The 23,899-nt window shown below is 36.0% G+C and overlaps 1 protein-coding gene across 1 annotated transcript in view; it reads left to right on the forward strand.

The window, feature by feature from the left end:
- Positions 1 to 8,066: 8,066 nt before the first annotated feature.
- LOC131069728 (probable sugar phosphate/phosphate translocator At3g14410) overlaps positions 8,067 to 23,899 on the forward strand; it is a 52,790-nt gene continuing 36,957 nt past the window's right edge. The window contains exon 1 of the mRNA XM_058005262.2: positions 8,067 to 8,366. Coding sequence (XP_057861245.1) covers positions 8,280 to 8,366 — 87 coding nt within the window. The 5' untranslated portion in view covers positions 8,067 to 8,279. The remainder of the gene's footprint in view (positions 8,367 to 23,899) is intronic.

Consider the following 23,899-nt stretch of genomic DNA (forward strand, 5'->3'; position numbering starts at 1 on the left):
GGAGTGCACACGGTCCTCGCAACTTTTTTCCAAATTTTCAGGGATGAAAGCTATTGTGATTTTATTGCAGAATCCAAAGTTACAGCTGATTTGGAGATGTTTTGATCAGTGAAATTGTCGGACAAAGGTTGAATCAAGAGGGTTTAAAAAATTAGGGTTTTGACACTTAACCACTTAATTTTCAAAATTAAAGCACAAATATGAATTGATGATTTGTAACAGAAGGGCAGATCTGAAGTAAGCATTAACAATAAAATATTTCACAAGTTCAATTTTCAAAAAGAAAATTTTAGGGTTTTTATGCAATCAACCTCTAAAATTTGCAAAAGATCAAACATGGAAATGTAATCAAGGAATCAATTTTTAGATCTAATCATGAATAATCAGAAAGGATGTTCATGTCGGGTTCACCAAAATGTAAAGCGGAAAATCGCGATCGAAACCTAGTTGCCCTCCCCTCTTCCAACTCCAAGGAGAGAGAAGGGAGGTTCGCTAGGGTTTGATGGTTTTCACTTAAGGGAGAGACTTTACATTCAAAAGAGGGGTTGAAACCCACAAGATCCAATCCTACGCAATGCAAGATTGGATGCTAAATGTGTTTCAAGGGGTTAAGACAGCAAGGCTACCCTCTTTTGTAAAGAATGTGCATAGGAGAATTAAGCTAGGAATGCATAAAAAGTGACAAAGATTCGCTTATAAACTGAGATAGGGATATAGTATGAAGCTGCGGACCTGGAACTAGCAGTAAAAGGTCGATACGGCGTTGTCCTGCAAATTTGAGCAAAAGTTGTCGGGACGATGGCGCCCGGCGCCACGGTCCTCCGAAAAATCCACGAAACGAAGGGGGATCTGTTCGTCTCTGCACAAGGATTCCAGATCTTCAATTTCAGCCGCGTACCTGCAACCTACACACAGAAAAGCGAAGACGATTGGGGGGTTAGGGATTAGGGGTTTGCCTTTCGGTCAAACCCCGGTTTTGGAATTAACCAAGAAATGAGCAAGTGCTGTAAATGTAAATGTATGTAATGTAAAACAAGTACTAATACCTTGTTCTAAGGATGTTTGTATCCTTATGTGCGAAGGTTTAGATGTTGTTGTTTGTTGTATGTTGTATGTTGTATGTAGCATGTAGGAAGTGATCTCCTCTTCAATGGTTGAATCCTTGTCTTGAATGCAACACTTAGCCTTGAATGGAGACTTGGAATGATCAATTGCTTGAATGCTTGAATGCTTGAATGCTTGAGTATAGTTTCCACGCTTTTTCCGTCATGTCCTCTTATGTCCAAATGAGAGAGGAAAATGTAGTTTATATACTTGTCAATTAGGGTTGATAGACTGATTTTCCTGACCTTAGGCCGACTAGGAAAGTTAATTTCCAAATTGCAAACAAAAAGACTCGAAGTCCCCTTAGGAGACCGGACCCAAAATAGGCCCAGGGACCAGGGCGCTGGGTGCCATGGTCCTGGGGGACCAGGGCGCTGGGCGCTCTGGTCCCACCTCCCAGGACAGCAGGGTGCAAGGAGGTTCAGGCCAGGGTGCTTGAAAAATGCAGTTTTTAGTGTCATAATCAGGTTTCGGGGTCTCCATTCAGGTTGCGTGTTGCGTCGCCATCGTGAAGACCGAAATGCAGTCGAAATTGCAAGTGTCGCAATTTTAGGACGCTACAATATATATGTATATATGTGTATATATATATAAGGCATAAATATAGGTATAATCCATATGTGTGTACATTCGTAGAAATACGAAAAATATATGCACGACTATTTATATAATATTATGTATGTTTGGACAAATATTGATTATTGATATATATATATATATATATATATATATATATATATATATATATATATATATATATATATATATACCTATTATTAAAAAGTTAATTAATAGCAAACTGCATCGAATTATGGGGCAAGTTGAAATTTATGTTGGACCATGTATTGTGGTGGGAGAGGGCATTTATTGACCCTTGTCCACCACGTAAGTGGGGAAGGGTAAGATTTTAATACCACATAGTGGTATAGAGTATTGCGGACACATCTATTCTAGCTCCAAAACCTTCAATTCATACAAGGTGTTGTTGACAACTTAAAAATTCTTGGCCCGTTCTTTTCAAAATCAACGATGTATAACGATCAATAAACTGCATGCTATTGACTTTGTACTGCAGTTTTGGAGCTAGAATAGCTACATATGAATATTGTGTGGACTATGGGGAAGGGAGCGCTCATCCTACTCAATGGGGACAACACGTGTGCCAAACAAAGAGAAAACCACTTTCAAAGTGGTAAAACAAATAAACCAAGATAAGTTGTAACCACTATATAATAGTGGAATTTAATTATCATTATTTTTTGCTAACCTTTGCTCACACTTCCTATTAAATAGGCAATTGTCAATCCGTATCAAATATTATATTTCTTTTTTAAGAGCAATGATTTTCTCACATTTTTTATGTCTGGTTAAGTGGGATTAACAACCCTATATGGAGGGGAAATTTATTTAGTAATAGGACTATGTTGATATTATAGGATAACCACTTTTTAGTTATTAATAATTATGTAGATTAAATTTTTATCCTCTTTTTGGAGGGAAATGGATGAATTCCATTGGAGGGATTTTCTCTCAGGATGACTATAAATAGAATAGTCATAAGATTTAAAAGGGTCTTTTGGGGAAAGTTTATTTCATCGTGTCTTTGTTATGATTTGTTTTGCTTTCAAGAAGTTTTGAATAGAGGGTGAAGTTTACACTCTCTCTTTAGAGGAATAGATAGAAGATTATTTTCTTCGCATCTTGTAGAGGAAAAAGGACGAGGATAGGCTAAAAGGAGTATATTTCGAGGAAGGATCTAGGACCTCACAACCTTCTTCTCACAACATTCTATTGTAGCAAACAGGCACGTCATAAGTTATTGTTAGAGAATTTCTTTATCATGTACTTGAATTGTTTTCTTGAGAAATTTGAATTTGGGAGTCTCTTTGTAAAGCCCATGATTTAAAAGATTTAATAATTTCTCAAATTGAAGGAAATGAGAAATGGTGGATTTACTTTTAATGTTGAGAATCTCCATTTTTCCCTTTTGAGTATTTCTGAATTTAGAATGTGAACACACACACACACACACATGTATATATGTATGTATATATTCATATGTACACACACACACACACGTATATATATATATATATATATATATATATATATATATATATATATATATATATATATATATATATATATATATATATATATATATATATATATATATATGCATGCATACATATTATAGACACCTAAAATTAATTAAATTAATACTTAATTAATTTGATCCTATCAATATAATTAACCAATTTAATTGTGTTAATTCCCTTTGTCTCAAGGTTAATTAAATCAAATTAAATCAATCTTATCTCTATAGTCCAATAATTAATTTATCAATAAATTAATTGATTTCCCCATTCTTCTAAATTCCTCTTAGTTAATTAATCCTAATTAATTAACTTAACTAAAATGATTCCTACAAATCACTTTTCCTAATCCCCACTTAGCCTAATTAATTTTTCTAGAATCATGCTTATCATTATTCTCTAATTTCATATTCATCCACTCATTCTCTTTCCTCATGTCACATCCTCCCAACTTTCCCACTTGCATTTCTAATCCATCATTAACTCATCCAATCAATCCCCTTAATCATTTACCTTGATTAGTGATGGGTCAACATTGATCCTTTCAAGGAAATTTAAAATTCTTTGAATCTCCCCATGCATCCTCTTCCCAAGGAAAATTTAATTCCCTTTTTCCATTTAATCTTCCCACACATCCTCTTATTTTGGAATTTTTAATTCCTTTTTCCTCCCCCCAAGGAATTTTATATTCCTTTTTCTCTTCCCAATGTACTTGGGAGCTCTTCCCCATGCACCTTGAGAGGTTCAGAGACAAGAAATGCCTTTATGGCATATCTCTTGGTTTCCACACCTTGTCCTCTCAATCCATGTGCTCCCTCTCAAATTGATCTCAACCCTTCATCCCAAAGTCAATCTTGGCCCTTCATTTTGGCCTCCTCCAATCTATAAATTGGAGTCTCATTTCCTCACAAATCATGAAAATCCACTTCCATCACATGCTCATGTTGTCCATTTGAGGATGAAAATCCCCTATCATACTCCTATAATGCCCAAATATTTTCTCATCTAATCCATATCCATCATCATTCAAATCCAATCCAAATCTAACCAATCTTGTTGTGTGTGGAGAGCAATCCACATCCCAACCAAGGAGCTAATCCAAACAAGTCAAGGAGGGACGCATCCTTGGCTTCACCAATAGATTAATTGGAGGAGCAAGAGAGAACTCTCTCTTGCAAGGTATAAGAAGTTTGGTTTATACTTTATTTGGTTTTCTATGTTTATTTGGGTTTAAACTAACCATCTAACCTTGCATTGGTTTTCCCTTGCTTCGTATATATATATATATATATATATATATATATATATATATATATATATATATATATATATATATATATATATATATATATATATATATATATATATATATATATATATATATATATATATAGAGAGAGAGAGAGAGAGAGAGAGAGAGAGAGAGAGAGAGAGAGAGAGAGAGAGAGAATAATTGAATTGCTAGTATTATGGTAATGCTTAGAGTAATTATTTTATGAAATGATGTACGAACTTAGTAAAGACATGAGGTCAACATAAGATGAAACTAAGCATGCAAGAAAGTCTAGGAGGTCATAGGTTTTCCAATTAGGAAACATGTATCTCATTTTTATTGGCTCAAAAAATGAAGCTTGAAAGTGCAAGTAATTTTAAGAACTTAGATGGACTAAGATTATAGCTCCATACTTCCATGTTGTGTGGTGTACCTTCTAAGAGATTCCAATTTAAAAATGTGGCCAAAAAATAAGAAAACAATAAGTTAAACATATATTGGATTGATAAAATAGTAATGCTCAACCTTATAACACAACACTAGGCACTAGAAAGGGTAATATCACATAGTATGAATCAAAAGTGATTAAGAAAGCAACTTGCCAATGTGAAGGAATGCTTGCAATATAGTCATAAGTCACCTTGTGGTTGGGGTTAAAAGCAAGGTAATATGTAGTTCTAATTTCACAAGATGTAGCACAAGCTTACAAGAAAACCATGGATTGTTCAAAAAAACTTTATTTCATGCCATGCAATCATATAGAAACAGATTGAGTGGTAACTCAACCAATCGAAGTAATAGAACTTGACATATAACTTGTATTGTGAAATTCTAAGCCAAAATGAATGATAGTGTATAGAAACAAGTGGGGCTATTACTAGAATATCCCATATTTCAATATAAAAGACTTAGTGATGTGCAATATTCCCATTCCTCTGCATTACAAAAGGGCATTATGTCATTATTAAAGTTTGACATTGATTGGTGAACAATATTTGATGTATGGAAGGGATTAAACAAGGTTAGCACAAGGATAATACATGCTGTGTGTACATCAACAAGTGGGAGGGTGATTAATTGCCATGATTTGCTAATAAAAAGATTTGATTTTGATTGTCAGTTGCTAAGAGAAAGATAGAGCAAGATATTACACTTAAAATGTCTATAGTTGGGCGTATCAAGTAGACCTTAAAATTATAACAAAAGTGCAAGGTAACTAACATAATATTGGTCTCTACAATGGTTTTGGCATGATAAATCCCTTTACATTTGAAACATAATGCTAACATGTGATAACATAAAGATATTTTAGCATTACATGGTAGGGTTCAATTAAGAGTTGGATCTCAAGGAACCTCTTCCTACTTAATTATAAAAACTTAGCCTCATATATGGTCAAATTAACGTCTTAGATCATTATGGAGTTTGTCTCTTTGGAAATGCTTCACAAGCTTAGGATTAGGTGTATTGGACCTTCATGGAAGCATTGGAAATGGTATCCCACTACACCAAGTTCAAGAATTACAAGCTTTCTAAATGCTACTCATGACACTCTCTAAACCTACCAATGGTTCACAAGATTAATCATAGATGGGGTCTTTAGTCCCCATCCACCTAACAATAATCTAGGTTTCATACAAATTGATCAATATTGCTCATTTTCTTAGTGTCTTGTTTACTAAGGTTTCCCCATTATCTCTCATTTGACCCATTTGTGTGTTTCTAATCTTTGTTGTCTTTTTTACAAACATTTGGAAGATCTCAAATATCTTTTCTAATTTTGCCCATGGGTTCAAGATACATGAATCTAGTATTAGAATTATTCACGCCTTTTATACCTAACCTTTTCTTTTAACACATGATTCTTTTGGATGATTAGCAAATAAGTGATGAAATTCACCTACATTTGACATGTTTTAGACTAAAAATTGTATTCAATATTTGGAAGATAGATTTATTAAACTTTATTTTTGGATTTTTTTAAATTTTTAAATTTTCCATTATATTTTAAAGCTATAATATGTTCAAATGTGTTGCTATAGATTCAAGTGCTACACAATAACACAAATTGTCTATAGGTTACCCGCTTTCATACTTTATTGAGCATTGGATCAATATTATTTATATTATTGCTTGTGTGCCACCTTCCACCTCTAGCAAGGGTCTTCCCCCTTGCAAGGACACAATAATGTTCACAATCACAATGATGGATCCAAACTATACTCTCATGACTCACACGTTTCTCCTTAATATGGAGAACATAGTTGGTCCCAAAAGACACATGACCTATCCACTACATCACAACTTAATAACAAAGGTGTTCTTGAGTGTCCAAATGGTGACAAATTTTCATAGACACATATTTCCATCCCTTCTTTGAAATGATCTTGAAGAAACATAAATAGAAAAAGAAAAAGAAAATGATGGTACCCTCATGCGGCGGGAGCTAATTTTTTGATGGCTAGGACATCCAAGATGTTTGGGAGATTTTTTTTTAATAGAGGTCCACCTCTTCATCTAATTAAAATAACTTTTAATGATCTAATAGTTTGAGTAGTTTGTTTTGTCACGTGATCTAAAATTCTTTCAAATACTATTTAAGATAAAAACAATAAATATAAACCTTGGTATCAAATAATTAAGTTTCCATCTCTAATAGTGTTGGCAAACAATAATATTAAAATTATAAGATAAATATACATTTATCACAAAATTCTTACAAAAAAGTTCTTCTAGGGGAGAGAGGTCAATAGTTGAGTTGTGTGAGGTTGTATTCTTGGTATAATACCAATGATTATGAAATTTTGTCTTGCAACATTCTATACTATAAATTATTCATAATTACTCTACATGTAAATCAACAAATTACCAAATATTTGTTGAGATGGACCCTTGCATAAACACACAAGAAATTTTGAATGATATATGAAAAGATCATAAATGCATTCATGAGAAGTGTAATAAATACTCTTTTTTGCTTTATATAAAACATCATAACTATCCAACATAAATGTGTCATTTATAAAATGAGATGCTCATGTGAACACTAATTATTTTTATGTGGACACATATCGGTTTTACTTGTATAACTACTAAGGTGACAATGCACATTCTTCATAATACTTCATATTATATGCTTGTCCTATGATAAATGTAAGAGGTTAGTACAATAATAAGTACCTTGTATTTTATCATTAAATCTAAAAGATTTGCAAAAAAGATTATAATCATTTAAAATTGAATATAATCTGCAATTTAAATAAGAATATGATGTTTTTAGAATAATGAATAACATTTTGTGTTCAAATATTAGATCATTTATGTTGTTTAAAGATTATTGTCATTAGAATTATTGAAATTATTTATATTACATCTAAATTATCTTTTAAATAAATTATCTTTTAAATAAGAATACAAAATTCTAACAATAAATGATATATATATGTATATTCAATTGTTAAAAATTCTATAATTAAATTTTAATCAAATCTTTAAAATACTTCACTGAACATGTTGTCCTAAGTCGATCATACTTTAACTATATTATATATGTAAGAATCTATGTCACATTTAAAATATAAAAATCATCAAAAATTCCATGAAATAGCTAGCTGCAGACTAATGTACCCTCTTCCGTAATAAGCATTGAAATGCAGAGATGTAGATGTTGACTGCCATCAAAGTACAAATCAGACATTTCCATTTTTTCCCCTATCCCTTATATTTGAAAACGCTCTTCATTTAATTTTTTGGGTCAAGAAGTTGGAGATCTGGCCTATACTGAAGTTGAAGAGCGAGCAGCGAATATGGGCGTAACGCGAGAGGCGGCACTTACATATTTCTATTTGCTACTTTACATAGTTCTTTCCAGTGGACAAATCTTCTTCAATAAGGTCTCTTTACTTTCCCCATTATATTTTTCGCCCTTTCTTTTAAATTTGGAGTAGCAATCGTGGAACAAAGTTCAGATCTTCTCCTTAAACTACCGAGATTCGTTTATTCAATAAACAAATTGTCAATAATTTTCACTTTAAACCTTAAATCAGATATCATTGTACCAAATTCTGTAAATCCTAGAAAATTCACATTTGAACGTGGCATTGTTACAATAATGTCGGATTGTTGTGGCAACGGTCGCTTAGGCACATCTTCAGAGTTAAAACTTGTCAATTTGTTGCATAGCACAACAGTAGCAGATATTGTTCAGCTACTTTAATACCTTAAACAGATGTTCCTTGCTTATTTCTTCAATTTCAGAATTGTATTGCAGAATTTCAGTTAAATTTGTGTGATTCATGGTATTGTAATGTTTCAGTACTTTACTTTGTCAATGCACGTTATGAATGTTAGAAATTGAATATCCAATACCTCAATACAACATAAATGCTGTTGAGTGGTTGAAGTACTTTTGCAGATCTTGTCTCAAAAGCCATCGAATTAAGATCAAAGTGTGATAGCAAGTGGTAAACGGACTTGAAGTTGTTTGCGACTCCGTCAAATTTGGTTCATATTAGTTATTTTTAGACTAATATCTATAGGCCACAACTCCACATCTGTCATATCCTTCCATTTTTAGTGTGCACATTTTGTCATTCTCTATGCATTGGTATGAGTGTTATTAGTGAATTTCACATCAGGAGCATGCATTCTCATCATGGATTTAGTTTCAAGCCTCTCTAGACAGCTAGGGGCTATGAATACACATCCCCAAAGACAATCTACACTCAAATCACACATGTAAGCTAAAGATCAAGGTAATACAGAGCAAAGAATAAATTTGCAAAATTATTGCACTTGTCATGGGTGATAGGCTCAAGTACCATTACCTTGAGGAGAGTGGTCTCGCCAAACTATGAGTAAATTTCAAGGATTTGTCAAGTACCAACAACTCCTCTTTGATCAATTGCTTCAAAACTAAATTTTACACTGTCAAGCTCGTTGATTTTGACTTGTAGAAGATTGTCTCTCACAAAATATCTATTTTGACATCAAGGTAGTTGGAGGCCAAGAGAAGAAGGATTCAAAATATGTAAGTATTCTTCATAATAATTTCTCATCTGATTATGCAACCTTTTTATGCAACTTTCATTTGTGCCACCTCTTCATCGACAAGCCCAAGGATCCCTCCTTCAAACAATTGTGTCAAACCCTCACCTAGTTTTAGGCATCTTTATGGAAGTTTGGAAAACTGTCCACTGCTAATCGTGCTCATGTAGTCAGACCACTTGAACAATTGAGAGTTTAAAGTCAAGGCTCTAGTAGAGAGTAGCTCTAGAGGAAGAACTATTATGGCTACCAGGGAAGCCAAATCATGATGAGAGAATATCAAACACGAGTTTTATATCTCAAGGAGCATGCTAATGTAGGCTTGTAGAGACAAGTTTCTGACAAAAACTCAAACTATAATACATTCCTTTTCTCTTTTTAGGAGATCAATTGAATGGCTAGCTCATTCAAGAGCAAGTTATCCCATAGCTAGACATAGGAGTGTGCTCTCCAACCGTGTCATGCCCTCGCCATGAAGGTAGACAAAAGAAGTATGCCCAGAAAATCGCCTTAATTAGAAGACACCACGATTTTCTAAATCCTAAGAAGTAAATGAACCCGGCAGTAGTTATCTTTGCAAGCAGAGATGAAGGCAATGTTTACATTACATCGAAGACTAGCATCCATTGATGCATAAATATATCTAAATTAACAATACAGATCAAGAAGCATGCGATGGTTTAAGCTTATGATCATACGCATCATCAAGCAAGTAAAGAGGTGTGATTACAACAACCACTAATTAGTTAAGACAAAGGACAATTCATGAGTAGCAACTTACAAGGAGTGGCCATCATGGAAAAAAGGCTCAACTTTCCATCATGGATGAGGATATATATAAACAGCATATGACCTTTAAAAAGAAAAGGCATGGAAGAAGAAAGATAAGCATTGGATAAAAACCAAGAATCACAGTCCCAGCAGTATCGAATTAAGACAAAAGTCTATATACTGATCTGAGTATTTTGTTTTGAATGATAATATGTGACATTCTGATTAGGTTGAATTATTACTGTTTTCTATGGATATGAAATAAGCATATTATTTGGGTAATACATGATTACTGTTATAAATATGTGCTTAAATATGTTGTTATTCTTGTTAATGTGTATTCACTGCATAATATAATAGATACATTGATTCATTTTAAGCTTCATCCAATCTGTCATCCTGTTATGGAGGGGAGATGTGGGCATATAAGGAAAGCAAGTAGCCTGGTGGTCCATTCGAGCTTCGTTAGGAGGTCGATTGATGGATGTACTTCTGTGTCCATTAGGAGGCTGAATGACAGATGTACTTCTGTGCCCCTGAACTTGATGAATAGGCTCAAGCCACCTTGTATGATCGCCCGTGGGCATCATAGTGTGGATGAGTCATTGGGTAAAGCCTCAAAGGAAACCCACATTTACTTATGATTATTAGGATGATGAATAGAGTTCTATTTGTAACTTATTGGATTATCTGTTTATCTTTTGATAACTAATCTATTTGCAGGTTCTAAATCCAGATGTTAAGGCAACAATTCACATTTCCAAATATAATCCATACTTCATTTAGGTATTCTAGGGCGAATTGAGTTAAACCCTAATAGGGGACATTACAATTGGTATTGGAGCAATCCTTCCTGCCATCCTGTGAAGGGTAGTTAATGCAACCTAGCCAAAGGGCTCAAACGGCTTTAGAAAGAGAAAGAAGGAAATTTGCCTCTATCAATAACCCTACATCCAACAATACCATGTGCAAAAAAAGGGGCAGTGATTTGAGAGCATTCATTCAAGCTCTCACAGAGCAAAAGCAAAGAACGACCCAACTTTTCCTCCACGAAATCCAGAACTTGAATAACAATAACTCTAGATCCTACCAAAATAATGGAAGGGATACCCACTCCAACCATTCTGAAAATAACAACCTAACAAGGGTATTAAGTCCTAGGCCAACAAGACCCCATTTCCTACCTTGGGAAGAAGACATGATGGAGTAGGAAACAAATAATCAAACCATGGATAGTGTGGAAGAACTTTTAGAAGCATACTCAAGATTAGATCCCGAAACAAATAAGGCTGTCTCCTTTAGGGATTATTGTGATGTTAAAACATGAGTTGCCCCGAACAAGAGAAGAGGGCAACCTAATAAAGACTTAAAAGAGAGGATTAGTAAGAAGACCCTCTCCAAATTTGATGGATTCGGGAAGACTACGACACGTTCTTGGGTCCAAAAATTGACACCTACCTCGCACTTAGGCCCATGACGGAAGAGAATGCCATAAAATTTTCTGTACTCCACCTAGAAGGGACAGCTCATGATTGGTGGCATCATGGCCTCATTACCCAAGACCACCAACATATAACAACCTATGATGTTCACCCAATAACTCATCCAAATATTTGACCAAAAACACCCCAAATGGTACTTTAGGGAACTTACACTTCTAAGGCAACAAGGAACCATGGAAGAGTATGTAACTAAGTTCCAAATACTTCTAGTGATGGTACCAGAAGTATCTCAAAGAAGATTGGCCTTACTATTTGTCCAAGGATTAAAAGACTCTATCAAGGGTTTGGTAAGTGTCCTCAATCCTTCCTCACTTAAGGATGCAATTCAAAAAGCATTGAATGTGGATATCACACCCACAAAAGACAAATACCCTACAAAAAATCAACCTTCTAATGTTCATACCAAACCTTTTCATAAAGACAAAAGGCAAAAATCCTCTCTTACTTACAAAGAAGGAAGGGAATACATAAAAATGGATTGTGTTTTAAGTGCAAGGAAAAATGGGAACTAAGACACATTTGTAATAGCTGACCAGAAGACTTGAATTTGTGATTCAAATGCAAGGAAGAATGGAAGCCGGGACATAGGTGTGGAAAGGAAAGTCAAGCATGCCATATGGAAGCATTATCCGATGAAGTATGGGAAGGGGAGGAAGAGAATCCTAGTAGGAGAAGGAAAGGCAAAGAAGAAGAAGAAGAGCATGGGACCCTAGCTACCATCTTGCAAGCCTCCAAACACTGACCATTCTGAATCAGAAGCACTTTAAAAGGGCAAAGGGTGATTGCCCTTGTGGATAGTGGGGCATCCCACAACTTTATTGACAAGAATCCAGTTGCAAAGATGAATTTGAAAACAAAGGACTTTAAGGGCTTAACGGTAGCCCTAGCTAATGGATCTATGGCTCAATGTACCAAAATAACTCCTCAATTAGAAATCACCTTGGGAAAGCATGCCATAAAAGAAGACTTCTATGTGGTAATCTTAGATGCCGATATGATATTGGGTACTCCTTGGATACACTCAAGACATTTCATTATGGACCTCCCAATTTTGGAAAACTGATTCCAACATGAAGGACAAGAAGTCACCTTAAAAGGGTTGCCCAACAGCTCCCCAAGAATAGTCTCAGCGAAAAGGATTTAGAGAATCTTTAGGAAAGGACAAAAAGAGTGGGCTGCCCAATGTATGATTCTTGACAAAACTTCCTCCTTGGGAAAGACAATCCACCTTGATATCCAACCCATTTTAAATAAACACAAGAAGGTATTTGGTGATAATTCCCTTGGGACTACCCCCAAAGAGAGGATTTGAGCACACCATTGATTTAGAAGGAGCAAAACTTGTGATCACCACACCTTATAGGCACCCTCAAAAATTCAAAGAGGAAATTGATAAAATCATCAAAGAATTACTTGAGATGGGGCATATCCAACCTAATTCTAGCCCTTTTGCCTCCTTAGTGATGCTAGTAAAGAAAAAAGATGGCACTATGAGAATGTGCATAGACTATAGGGCCTTAAACAAAAAGACAATAAAAAACTGCGACCCCATTCCAAGAATTGATGAACTCCATGGAGCAAAATACTTCTCCAAAATTGATCTATGGTTCAGATATCACCAAATAAGAATGAGAAAAGAAGACATTCCAAAGACAACTTTTAGGTGTCACTATAGGCACTTCGAATTTTTGGTCCTATCCTTTGGCCTAACCAATGCTCCCGCAACATTTCAATTGTGTATGAACCATATAATCCAAAAACAACTAAGGAGATTCCTGCTAATCTTCTTTGTTGACATTCTGATTTACAATTGAACATGGGAAGAACATCTCAGGAAGTTTTGAGCATTTTGGAACAAGAGTCATTATATGCCAAAGCCTCCAAATGTGAGTTTGGGATGGGAGAGATCCTTTACCTTGGCTGTAAGATCAATGCACAAGGAGCGAGTGTGAGAAAATTGGAGCCATTAAGGAGTGGCTGCAACCAAGAACCTTAACCCATCTACAGGGTTTTGTGGGACTATGTAGTTACTACCAGCGATTTGTAAAGGGATTTTCCAACTTGCTGCTCCACTCATGGACTTAACCAAAAAGGGAGCCTTTTTGTGGAATGAAACAACTCAATAGGCCTTTGAGAAACTAAAAGAGGTAATGAGCTCGTGCCCCATTCGAGCCATTTCCAATTTTTCATTACCTTTTGAATTGCAGTGTGATACATTTGGGGAGGGCATTGGAGCAGTCCTTATGCAAAATAAACATCCAATCACATATGAAAGATGCAAGATCACCAAAACTGAGAGACATTATTCCATCTATGATAAGGAGATGTTAGCCATCATGCACACCCTAACCAAGTTCAGACAGTATTTATTTTGTTGAAAGTTTAATGTTAAAATATATCACAATAGCGTGAGATTCTTTTTGAACCAAAATGACCTAAATGGAAGACAACATAAGTGGGTAAGCAGGATACAAGCCTACAACTTTGACATTGAATACATGAAAGAGACCAATAATATCAATGCAGATGCTCTCTTGTTGTGACCCCACTTGAACTCCATGACAAGCATAACAGTCAATTGGAAGAATGACATAATTGCTAAATACGTGAAGGATCCACAAGCTAATTATATCCTAGAAGGAAACATGCCCACTAAAGACTATAGAATAGTAGAAGAGCTTACGTTATACAAGAATAGAATATTCCTTGTACCCAACTCAAGAATGAAAAACAAGATCATCAAGGAATCCCACAACATTCCTTTAGCCAGCCACCAGGGGTACTGCAAGACCAGCAAACAAGCAAGGGAAAAATAATCTTGGAAAGGTCTCAAGAAGGATGTCCTTAAACATGTACAAGAGTGTGTAACCTGTCAAAGAAATAAAGCTGAGCATAACCACCTAACTGGTCTTCTACAACTGTTAGCAATTCCAAATAAAAAATGGGAAAACATCTCTATGGACTTCATAACGTGATTACCCAAGGTTCAAGGTTGTATATATATAATAGTCGACCGCCTCACATTCACACACTTCATAGCAATATCTACTGAGTATTGAGCTCCCCAAATAGCCGAGGTTTTCTTTAAAGAAATCTTTAGATTACATGGCCTTCCAAGAAACTTTGTCAGTGATAGAGATAGTTGATTCTTCAACTTATTCTGGCAAGAACTCTTCCATTTAGCAGGAATTGAACTTATTCCTAGTACGAGTTATCACCCTCAGATAGATTGACAAACAGAGATTGTTAACAAATGGGTAGAGGGATATTTGAGAAATTATGTCACAGGCCAACAGAATGCATAGATAAAATGGTTACGCCTTGGTGAATACTGCTACAATACCACCCACCACATGTCAATCGGGATGAGTCCGTTCATGGCATCATATGGTTATGAAGAGACTTGTTTTGGGAGTTTGGTTCTTCAAGAAAGTTGAGTGCCAGGGGCCAAGGATTTTGTGCAGCAAAGTATGGACATCATGAACACACTCAAGGACAATTTGCATCATGCACAAAATCAATAGAAATCTATGCTGATCAGAACTGAACTGAAAGAACCTTTGAAGTTGGAGACTTGGTTTTCTTACGGCTACAACCTTACAAGTAGTGTTCAATTAAAGCTAGTGGAGTGGAGAAGCTAAAACCCCAATTTTATGGACCATTCAAGATTCTAAGGAGAATAGGTGAAGTGGCCTACGAATTGGAACTGCCAGGGAACAACAGAACCCATAGTGTCTTCCATGTATCCCAACTCAAAAAGGTCCTAGGGCAACATGTTATCCTATGTGTGGAACTACCTCCTCTTGATGATGAAGGTAAATTAATTTTGGAGCTTGTAATGTCTCTTCTAGACACTTATAATTCTTAAAAGACAATGTCTGGCTCTCTGATTTATATGATTAAGTATAAGGCAGTGAAATGATATACTTACGTTATTAAGAAAATGCTATACACAATGAGATAGATGTTATTGCCTATGACAATATAGATTGCTGTTCCAGATTTTTCTATGAAGATATGCAAAGGTTATGGAGCTGTTCCTAATTTCAATCTTTGGATGTATGCAGCCTGATTTGCCTTATGAAAGCTATTGCTCAATATAGCGATCCAATAATGGGTGTAGATAAAAATATAAAAGATAATTGATGCCTTTTGGAATGATGCTTGATTTCCCTTTAATATGCCATGAAGGGATATGGTTATGAATATTGCAACTCTTCATTATCTTTAGCAGATCGCACCCTTTGGTTACTGATTGTTTAACTCTTGGTGATCGTACCTTTCCCTCCTAACTAATCGCTACATTAGTTAATCTTTATTTTCTTAAGAAATGACAAAAGAATAGTAAGTCGATGCTTGAGCGATCACTATAATCACTCAACATAACATACTTCTCACAGCTGCAAAGAATATATAATAGATGTCACTGCTTTTATTGTACCATTATTGCTATCTCTTAAATCACTCCCATATAATGCTTTCATCTTGGAATCGATGCCATTGTTTATAAACCATTATATTTTATAAGTGTTCTAGGCAGACCATAAGCGCTGACTAATAATATCGATGACTATCTTTTCCTAAGTCTTTATGACTTCATCACTTGAATGTCTGATGACACTGGTTAATGTGGTGGTCTGCCTATTCATACTTTTATAGGGATTCTTATCGTGATCTGGCTGAAGGTTCTTTAATACTAATAAAATTGATATGTTTGCAAGAATCAATATTTTTTGATAGCTGAAGGGTATCGAGACATTCCACAGTTCTATATTCTGACCATCAGTGATCATCTCTTAACAATGCTAATCGCCATCTCTTGATTCATAATGATTTTCATCATTAACTGATATTGCTCGAGGAATATCGATTATCAACGTGAGCAACTTAGATACGGATATGATAGATATTGTTCTACCAATATAGAGGGGTCGTTTATATCTTTGGTGATCTGAATATGATAATCTATGTTGGTTCTGTATATGAGATATGTTTTACGTATGGAATACTTATTGCTTCATAATGTCTTGGATAGGATGTTCGTGCCAATGAAATAACAATATGCTGAGCCCACATCACAATTAAAAGCAACATTACATACTTCATTATAAACTAACCTCCCAGGTGTTGTGACCTAATGTAAAAATTATGTTTATAATTTATAATATATAAATTATGTTTAATTTATTTTTTTATTTGAATATTTCAAGAATATTATTAGTAATAATCATTAATTAAATAATAATATTTAATGAACAAATAAATTTCAAATAATCATTCGTTGATAAATATTATAATTTATATTATATTAATTAATAAATAATAATTGCTTCATTTAGGATATATAATTATATATATAGCAATCAAGGAGGGGACATGATAGAGCCTGAAACCATCCTCAATATGTAAGAGAAGAGATAAAGGAATTAGACTATCCCTGAATTCTTGGTCAAATGGAAAGGCCTTCCTATAAAAGATGCTACATGGGAAGGAGAAGAGATATTCAATCATCCAAAGTTGAAATTGCTTGAGGTCAAGCAATCTTGGGAAGGGCGGACTGTCATGCCTCTGCCATGAAGGTAGACAAAAGAAGTATGCCTAAAAAAATGTCTTAATCAGAAGACTCCACGATTTTGTAAATCCTAAGAAGTAAATGAACCTGACAGTATTTATCTTCGCAAGCAAGACAAAGGTAATGTTTACATTACATTGAAGGCCAGCATCCTTAAGTTTCATTGATGCGTAAACATTTCTAAGTTAACAATACAGATCAAGAAGTATGCGATGGTTTAAGTTTATGATCATACGCATCATCAAGCAAGTAAAGAGGTGCAATTACAACAACCACTAATTAGTTAAGACAAAGGATGATTCATGGGGAGTAGCGATTTACAAGGAGGGGTCATCATGGAAAAAAGACAACTTCCATCATGGGTGAGGATTTATATAAAGTTATAAACAACAAATTACCTTAAAAAAGAAAAGGAATGGAAGAAGAAAGATAAGCATTGGATAAAAACTAAGAATCACATTCTCAACAATATTGAATGAAGACAACAGTTTATATACTGGTCTATGTATTTAGGTATGAATGATAATATGTAACATTTTGATTAGGCTGAACTATACACTTAAATATGTTGTTATTCTTGTTACTGTGTAATCACTGCATAATAGAATAAATACATTGATTCTTTTAAGCTTCATCTAATCTGCTGTCCCACTGTGGAGGGGAGATGTGGGCATATAAGGAAAGCAAGTAGCCGGGTGGTCCATTTGAGTTTAGTTTTGAGGCTGAATGACGGATGTACTTCCATGCCTCTTAGGAGGCCGAATGATGGATGCACTTCTATGCCCCTAAACTTGATGGATAGGCTCAAGGCACCTTGTATGATCTCCCGTGGGCTTCATAGCATGGATGAGTCATTGGGTAAAGCCTCAAAAGAAACCCACATGCACTTATGATTATTAGGATGATGAATAGAGTTCTATTTGTAGCTTGTAGATTATCTGTTAATCTTTTGCTAACTAATTTGATTGCAGGTTCTAAATCAAGACGTTAAGGCAGAAAATCACATTTGCAAATATAATTTATCCCTCATTTAGGTATTCTAGGGCAAATTGAGTTTAACCCTAATAGGGGACAGTACAAACTATTATACATTATATCAAGCAGGACGGTCACAATTGGAGATGATTATGTCTCATCTTATTTGGAAGTGGTGATGTCTCTGTAATGTCCCCACTTTGAAATATAATTTAATAGAAAATAATAATAATAAAATTTGATTAAAGTTAATGAATGGTCAAAAGGCATGAAATGATAAGTTGTGACTCCCCCAAATATGAGGTATAAAAGGGAGAAGAGAACTTCATTTGAAAGGGGGATAATTTGGGAATCAGAAGTGCAGATCTGATTGTGAAAGGTTGTGTCCCTTTCAAAGGGCAGAAATAGTGAAGAGTTGTGCTCTTTCAAAGGGTGCTAATGGTGAAAGGGTGTCTCTTGCCAAAGGGTATACATGATGAAGAGGTGTGACCTGTCCCTTTCATTGAGTGATATAAAGGAAAGGAATCAAAAGCATCCAGTGACATCACCATGAATCAGATCAGATCGGTACTGTTATTGAGTTACAGGCAGTAACATCTTTGTTCTTGGTGGTATGCATGGGGATGTACTTAATATGTATGCTTATTATATGAAGCCTGATAATTTTCCTATGCAGAAATTAGTAGTAGTATTAATATAGACTGCAATATGTATGACAGTCATACTTAATTTCATATATATTCATAATACATGAGAAATTAGTATACTTGTAGCCCAATCACTTAATCATTTCTATTTCTCCCCATGAGGAGAGGCGTGGTGTTGTTAGGGAGAGGCGGAGTAAATCCATCCCAAATTAGGTGAGCCCCAAGGGTGGTCTGGATGGATGTTCTTGAAACCTGGACCCAATTATGGAGGTGGTGTCAGTGTGCCCTAGACAAGTATTTCCCCACCCAGGGTTGAGGATTAGGAAGAAAGTAAGAATGGGGGCTTGAATATAGCCACTATCAATTGTACATGAATAAATATGACTGTCTAGTTTAATAAATTAATTTAAGGTATGATGGTATTAAGTAATGGATGATTGATTGGGAGATTGGCAGCGTCCTAGTAGGGGACATTACAGTCTCTATCAACAATGCAAGTTGCAAAGAAGTGCTACATGTACTTATTATGCGTCCCTATCTACAATTTGTCTATTGGATCGCTTACACCAACAATAAGGTTGGGTATTGGATAGATAAGTGGGTCATGAAATATATGGACAATGAGTACAAGATTTTGCTTCAGAATATTGTGATGAGACTGATAAGATGCATAAGCTTGGCGATTCAAAACCATTGTGCAAGACATTAAGGTTCAGAGCAATAGCCATAAAGGTGGATTATATGAGCTTCTTTTGGTGCCATAGATTGGACCACACCAACTATTGATCAATGCATCACATGAGGTCTCATTGCACCATGTAATTATAACTCATGATGTAATAACACCACTTAGTTATGCCTAAAAGTAAAAGGTAACCTGCAATATTTAAGTTATAACTATTTACGTAACTTCCTTGTACAATAATAAAGACAAGCATACAAATATTGGGGTGTGTGTCACACAATTTGTCATTGTTTTAACATTTTAATTATAAAGAATGAAGGGTTAATTGATGGCAAACCAGTTTGTGAGGTGGAAGGCCAACTGTTGAGGTTAACTGTTGCTGAAAATGATTGTAAAGAAGGCTGGTCAAAGGCTGTGTATTTGTTGGAACTTTGGTGTGCTATTCACTTACATAGAGTTTGTGATAAGGTTTTAAGTGGAAGAAGTTGATGGACTTTGTTCTAAGTTCATATTGATAGTTGTCTGGTAGATCGGTAAACAATTGTGGTGAGCTATAAAGGGTTGTGTGAATTTCAAATGTCGTCGCTTAGCTTGGAACTTGTGTAAGACTAATGTTGTTATGTTCCCAACTGCAAATCATTTGAAGAACTCAACTGTATAATTGTAAGGATGTCACTGTAAGTGTGTATGATAATGCAGGTGCACTTATGGCACTATTGGAGTATGTGCAGTGATAACCAACAGCATGGTGATATTTTGGGAGATCCTAGAGGTATCACAAGAAACTATGATTCATTAGGAGTTTATCTCTGCTACCACAAGCCATGAGCATTATTTGATTGTAGTGCAAGAAGACATGTAAGTGGTTCACCAACCTTTGATCAAGGGTGAGCGGTGTTAACTTATATGTGTAGTGATCATCCATATGGAGAAGTCATGTTACATATAATGTGTGGAATGCTATCATCATCATATGGTCATGATATGGTTGTTAAAGGCTACAAGCTTTGAAATCTAGCACCCACAAGGTTCTATTATGCTCAAGAGATGCCATATTTACAAGTTTGGGAATTTGGTAACTATTGTGAGGTATTCACACATCGCCCCATTGCAAATGGGGACCCCTGCTTTTTGCTCTCTAGGGTTTGTTTTCTGGGTCTTTTAGGTTTTAGTCTGTTAGCTTTTGCATGGTGAGTGCTGTCAGGAGGATCACTGGATAGCAGGCTTTGCTTGAGCTAGGGTGAGTCAGTTAATGCTCCAAGTTAAGGGCGTTTTTCAAGGTCTTCCTTAGGCTTGGTTTTGCTGGTGGTGTCCCATTTGAGTTCGAGGAAGTCAGTGAGTGGTTGAGCAAATTTGGCTAAGGAATGGAAGGGATGAATCAAAGATCTAGCCTAGGACAAATTCAAGCCAGCTTGAAGGTGAATTGAGCCTAGAATGGGAATTTCGCTCCTGACCCTTCCAAAGGGTCCAGGGCGAAATTCATGTAAAACCCTATTTTCCACAAAAACTGGAGCTATATGTCAACCTAAAGGAGAAATTTGCATGATCATGAGGAAAGGAGGCCTAATGAAGTTTGTCCAAGGTGTGAGGAGGAGAAAATATGTGAGAAATTGGCTCAAAAGGTGAATTTCGCTCTTGACCCTTCCAAAGGGTCCAGAGCGAAATTCATATTTCCTCTATTGTGCTTCTTAGCTTGACCAAGTTAGGAGCTTCTAAGACATGATTTGGTAGGTTTTGGTGCATGTTTGCCTTGAAGAGGAATTTTTGGACCTCAAGATGATGAAAGCTAGCCAAAAATGAGAATTTCGCTCCTGACCCTTCCAAAGGGTCCAGAGCGAAATCTCCCTGTCTTGCCTTCCTTGGCCCTGAAAACCCAGTTGGACCTTGCCTAGACCAAGTTGGGTGATGGAATATCTTGATAGTGAAAGAAGGAAGTTGAATTGATCAAGTTTGATGGAGAATGGAGTGAACCAAGGTGGGATTTTGGCCAAGATTGTGATTTTCGCTCTTGACCCTTCCAAAGGGTCTAGAGTGAAAATCCTTATACACCTCAATTTATCACTTGTCAAGACCAAATTCCTAGTTTTTGAGGCATGTGTGGAGGTGTTTGTGAATGTTCTAACCTTAGGAGGTGAGTAAAGGTGGATGAGATGAGGATTTTAGCCAAGAATGAGAATTTTGCTCCTAACCCTTCCAAAGGGTCCAGAGCGAAATTCTTGAAAACACTCATTTTTCTTTTAGCCAAAGTCAGGACCAAGGTGGAGATGCATGAGGAAGGATCTTTGTTTGCCTCCCAAAGAGGGTGAGAGTTGGAAAAGTCAAGGATCAAACCCAAAACATGATTTTCGTTCCTGACCCTTCCAAAGGGTCCAGAGCGAAAATCTTTGTAGCCCATTTTTCCTTCCCAATGTTGGCTAAGTGTTGGTTTCTCGGGCATGTTTGGGGGTGAATTGGTATGTTCTTGCCTTGAGATGGAGCTGGTTGATTTTGAAGAGCAAGATTTTGGCCTAAAGGAGAATTTCGCTCCTGACCCTTCCAAAGGGTCCAGAGCGAAATTCATCATAAACCTCATTTTTTGCCTTGAATGGTCTTGAAACCTTGTTCCTTAGGTGGAAAATGGTCTAACTTTGCTTCTTGAAGTGGTTTGAAGTTTGAAAAGTGAGTAATCTAGCCTAGAATGAGATTTTCGCTCCTGACCCTTCCAAAGGTTCCAGAGCGAAAATCTTCTTAAAGCTCATTTCCTCCTAAATTTGACTAAATTTTGATTTGCAGGGTATCTTGAAAGGAAAGATGGACATCTTGTAGCCTTTGGAATGTTTGAAAGCATTGAAAAATGAAAGATTTTGGACCAAAAAGGAAATTTCGCTCTTGACCCTTCCAAAGGGTCCAAAGCGAAATCCCTAAAAACTCTTACTTTTGCATTGAAGGAGGTCAAGTCCTTGGTCTTTTATGGTGTGGATGGAAGTGAGATAGCTTGTCTTTTCCTCTTGGGGTTGTTTTGAAAGGGAGTAATGAAGAATTTAGCCTAAATCAAGATTTTCACTCCTGACCCTTCCAAAGGGTCCAGAGCGAAAATCTTCCTAAGATGCATTTCTTTCCTTGTTTGACTAAGATTTGGTGTCCAAGACATGATGAGAAGGAGAATGATCATGATCTAGCCTTTGAGAGTGTTTGGTAAAGTTGAAAATAAAGGATTTTAACCAGGAAAGGAAATTTCGCTCCTGACCCTTCCAAAGGGTCCAGAGCGAAATTCCTTACAAGCCTACCCTTTTGACCTTTCCTGGGCTTGAAACATTGTTCCTAGGGCAATGAAAGATGAGATTCTACCTTGCAATGAAGTTTCAAGTTGAAAGAATGATAATTTTTGGGCAAGAATGAGATTTTCGCTCTTGACCCTTCCAAAGGGTCCAGAGTGAATTTTCTCAAAACCTCTCTTTGCTATCAATTTTGTGCTAGATCAAGTGTGGGCTAAGGTAAAATCAAGGAGGATTTGCCCCTGAAAGTGACTTTAAGTTGCTAAAAACCATTTAAGATGAAGGAATTGAGCCTAAAAAGGGATTTTCGCCCCTGACCCTTCCAAAGGGTCCAGAGCGAAATTCCTTACAAGCCTACCCTTTTGACCTTTCCTGGGCTTGAAACATTGTTCCTAGGGCAATGAAAGATGAGATTCTACCTTGCAATGAAGTTTCAAGTTGAAAGAATGATAATTTTTGGGCAAGAATGAGATTTTCGCTCTTGACCCTTCCAAAGGGTCCAGAGTGAATTTTCTCAAAACCTCTCTTTGCTATCAATTTTGTGCTAGATCAAGTGTGGGCTAAGGTAAAATCAAGGAGGATTTGCCCTTGAAAGTGACTTTAAGTTGCTAAAAACCATTTAAGATGAAGGAATTGAGCCTAAAAAGGGATTTTCGCTCCTGACCCTTCCAAAGGGTCCAAAGTGAAAATCCTAAAACCCATCTTTTTTTGCAAAATTTGAGCAAAGTCAAACATGGACAAGGGTGAGAGAAGTCATTTGGATTGCCTTAGAGTGGATTTTGGTCGCCAAGAATGCAAATTTTGAAGCTAAAATGAGAATTTCGCTCTTGACCCTTCCAAAGGGTCCAGAGCGAAATTCCTAGAATCACCCTTTTTTCCTTGCAAATCAAGTCAAGTTTTTGGTTTTTATACCCTGGAGAGGAGTGAGGCAAGGTGTTCTAAGTCTTGGAGGTGATTTGAAGTTGAAAGGATGG

This window comes from Cryptomeria japonica, chromosome 11, assembly GCF_030272615.1.
Source record: "Cryptomeria japonica chromosome 11, Sugi_1.0, whole genome shotgun sequence".
Taxonomy (NCBI): Eukaryota; Viridiplantae; Streptophyta; class Pinopsida; order Cupressales; family Cupressaceae; genus Cryptomeria; species Cryptomeria japonica.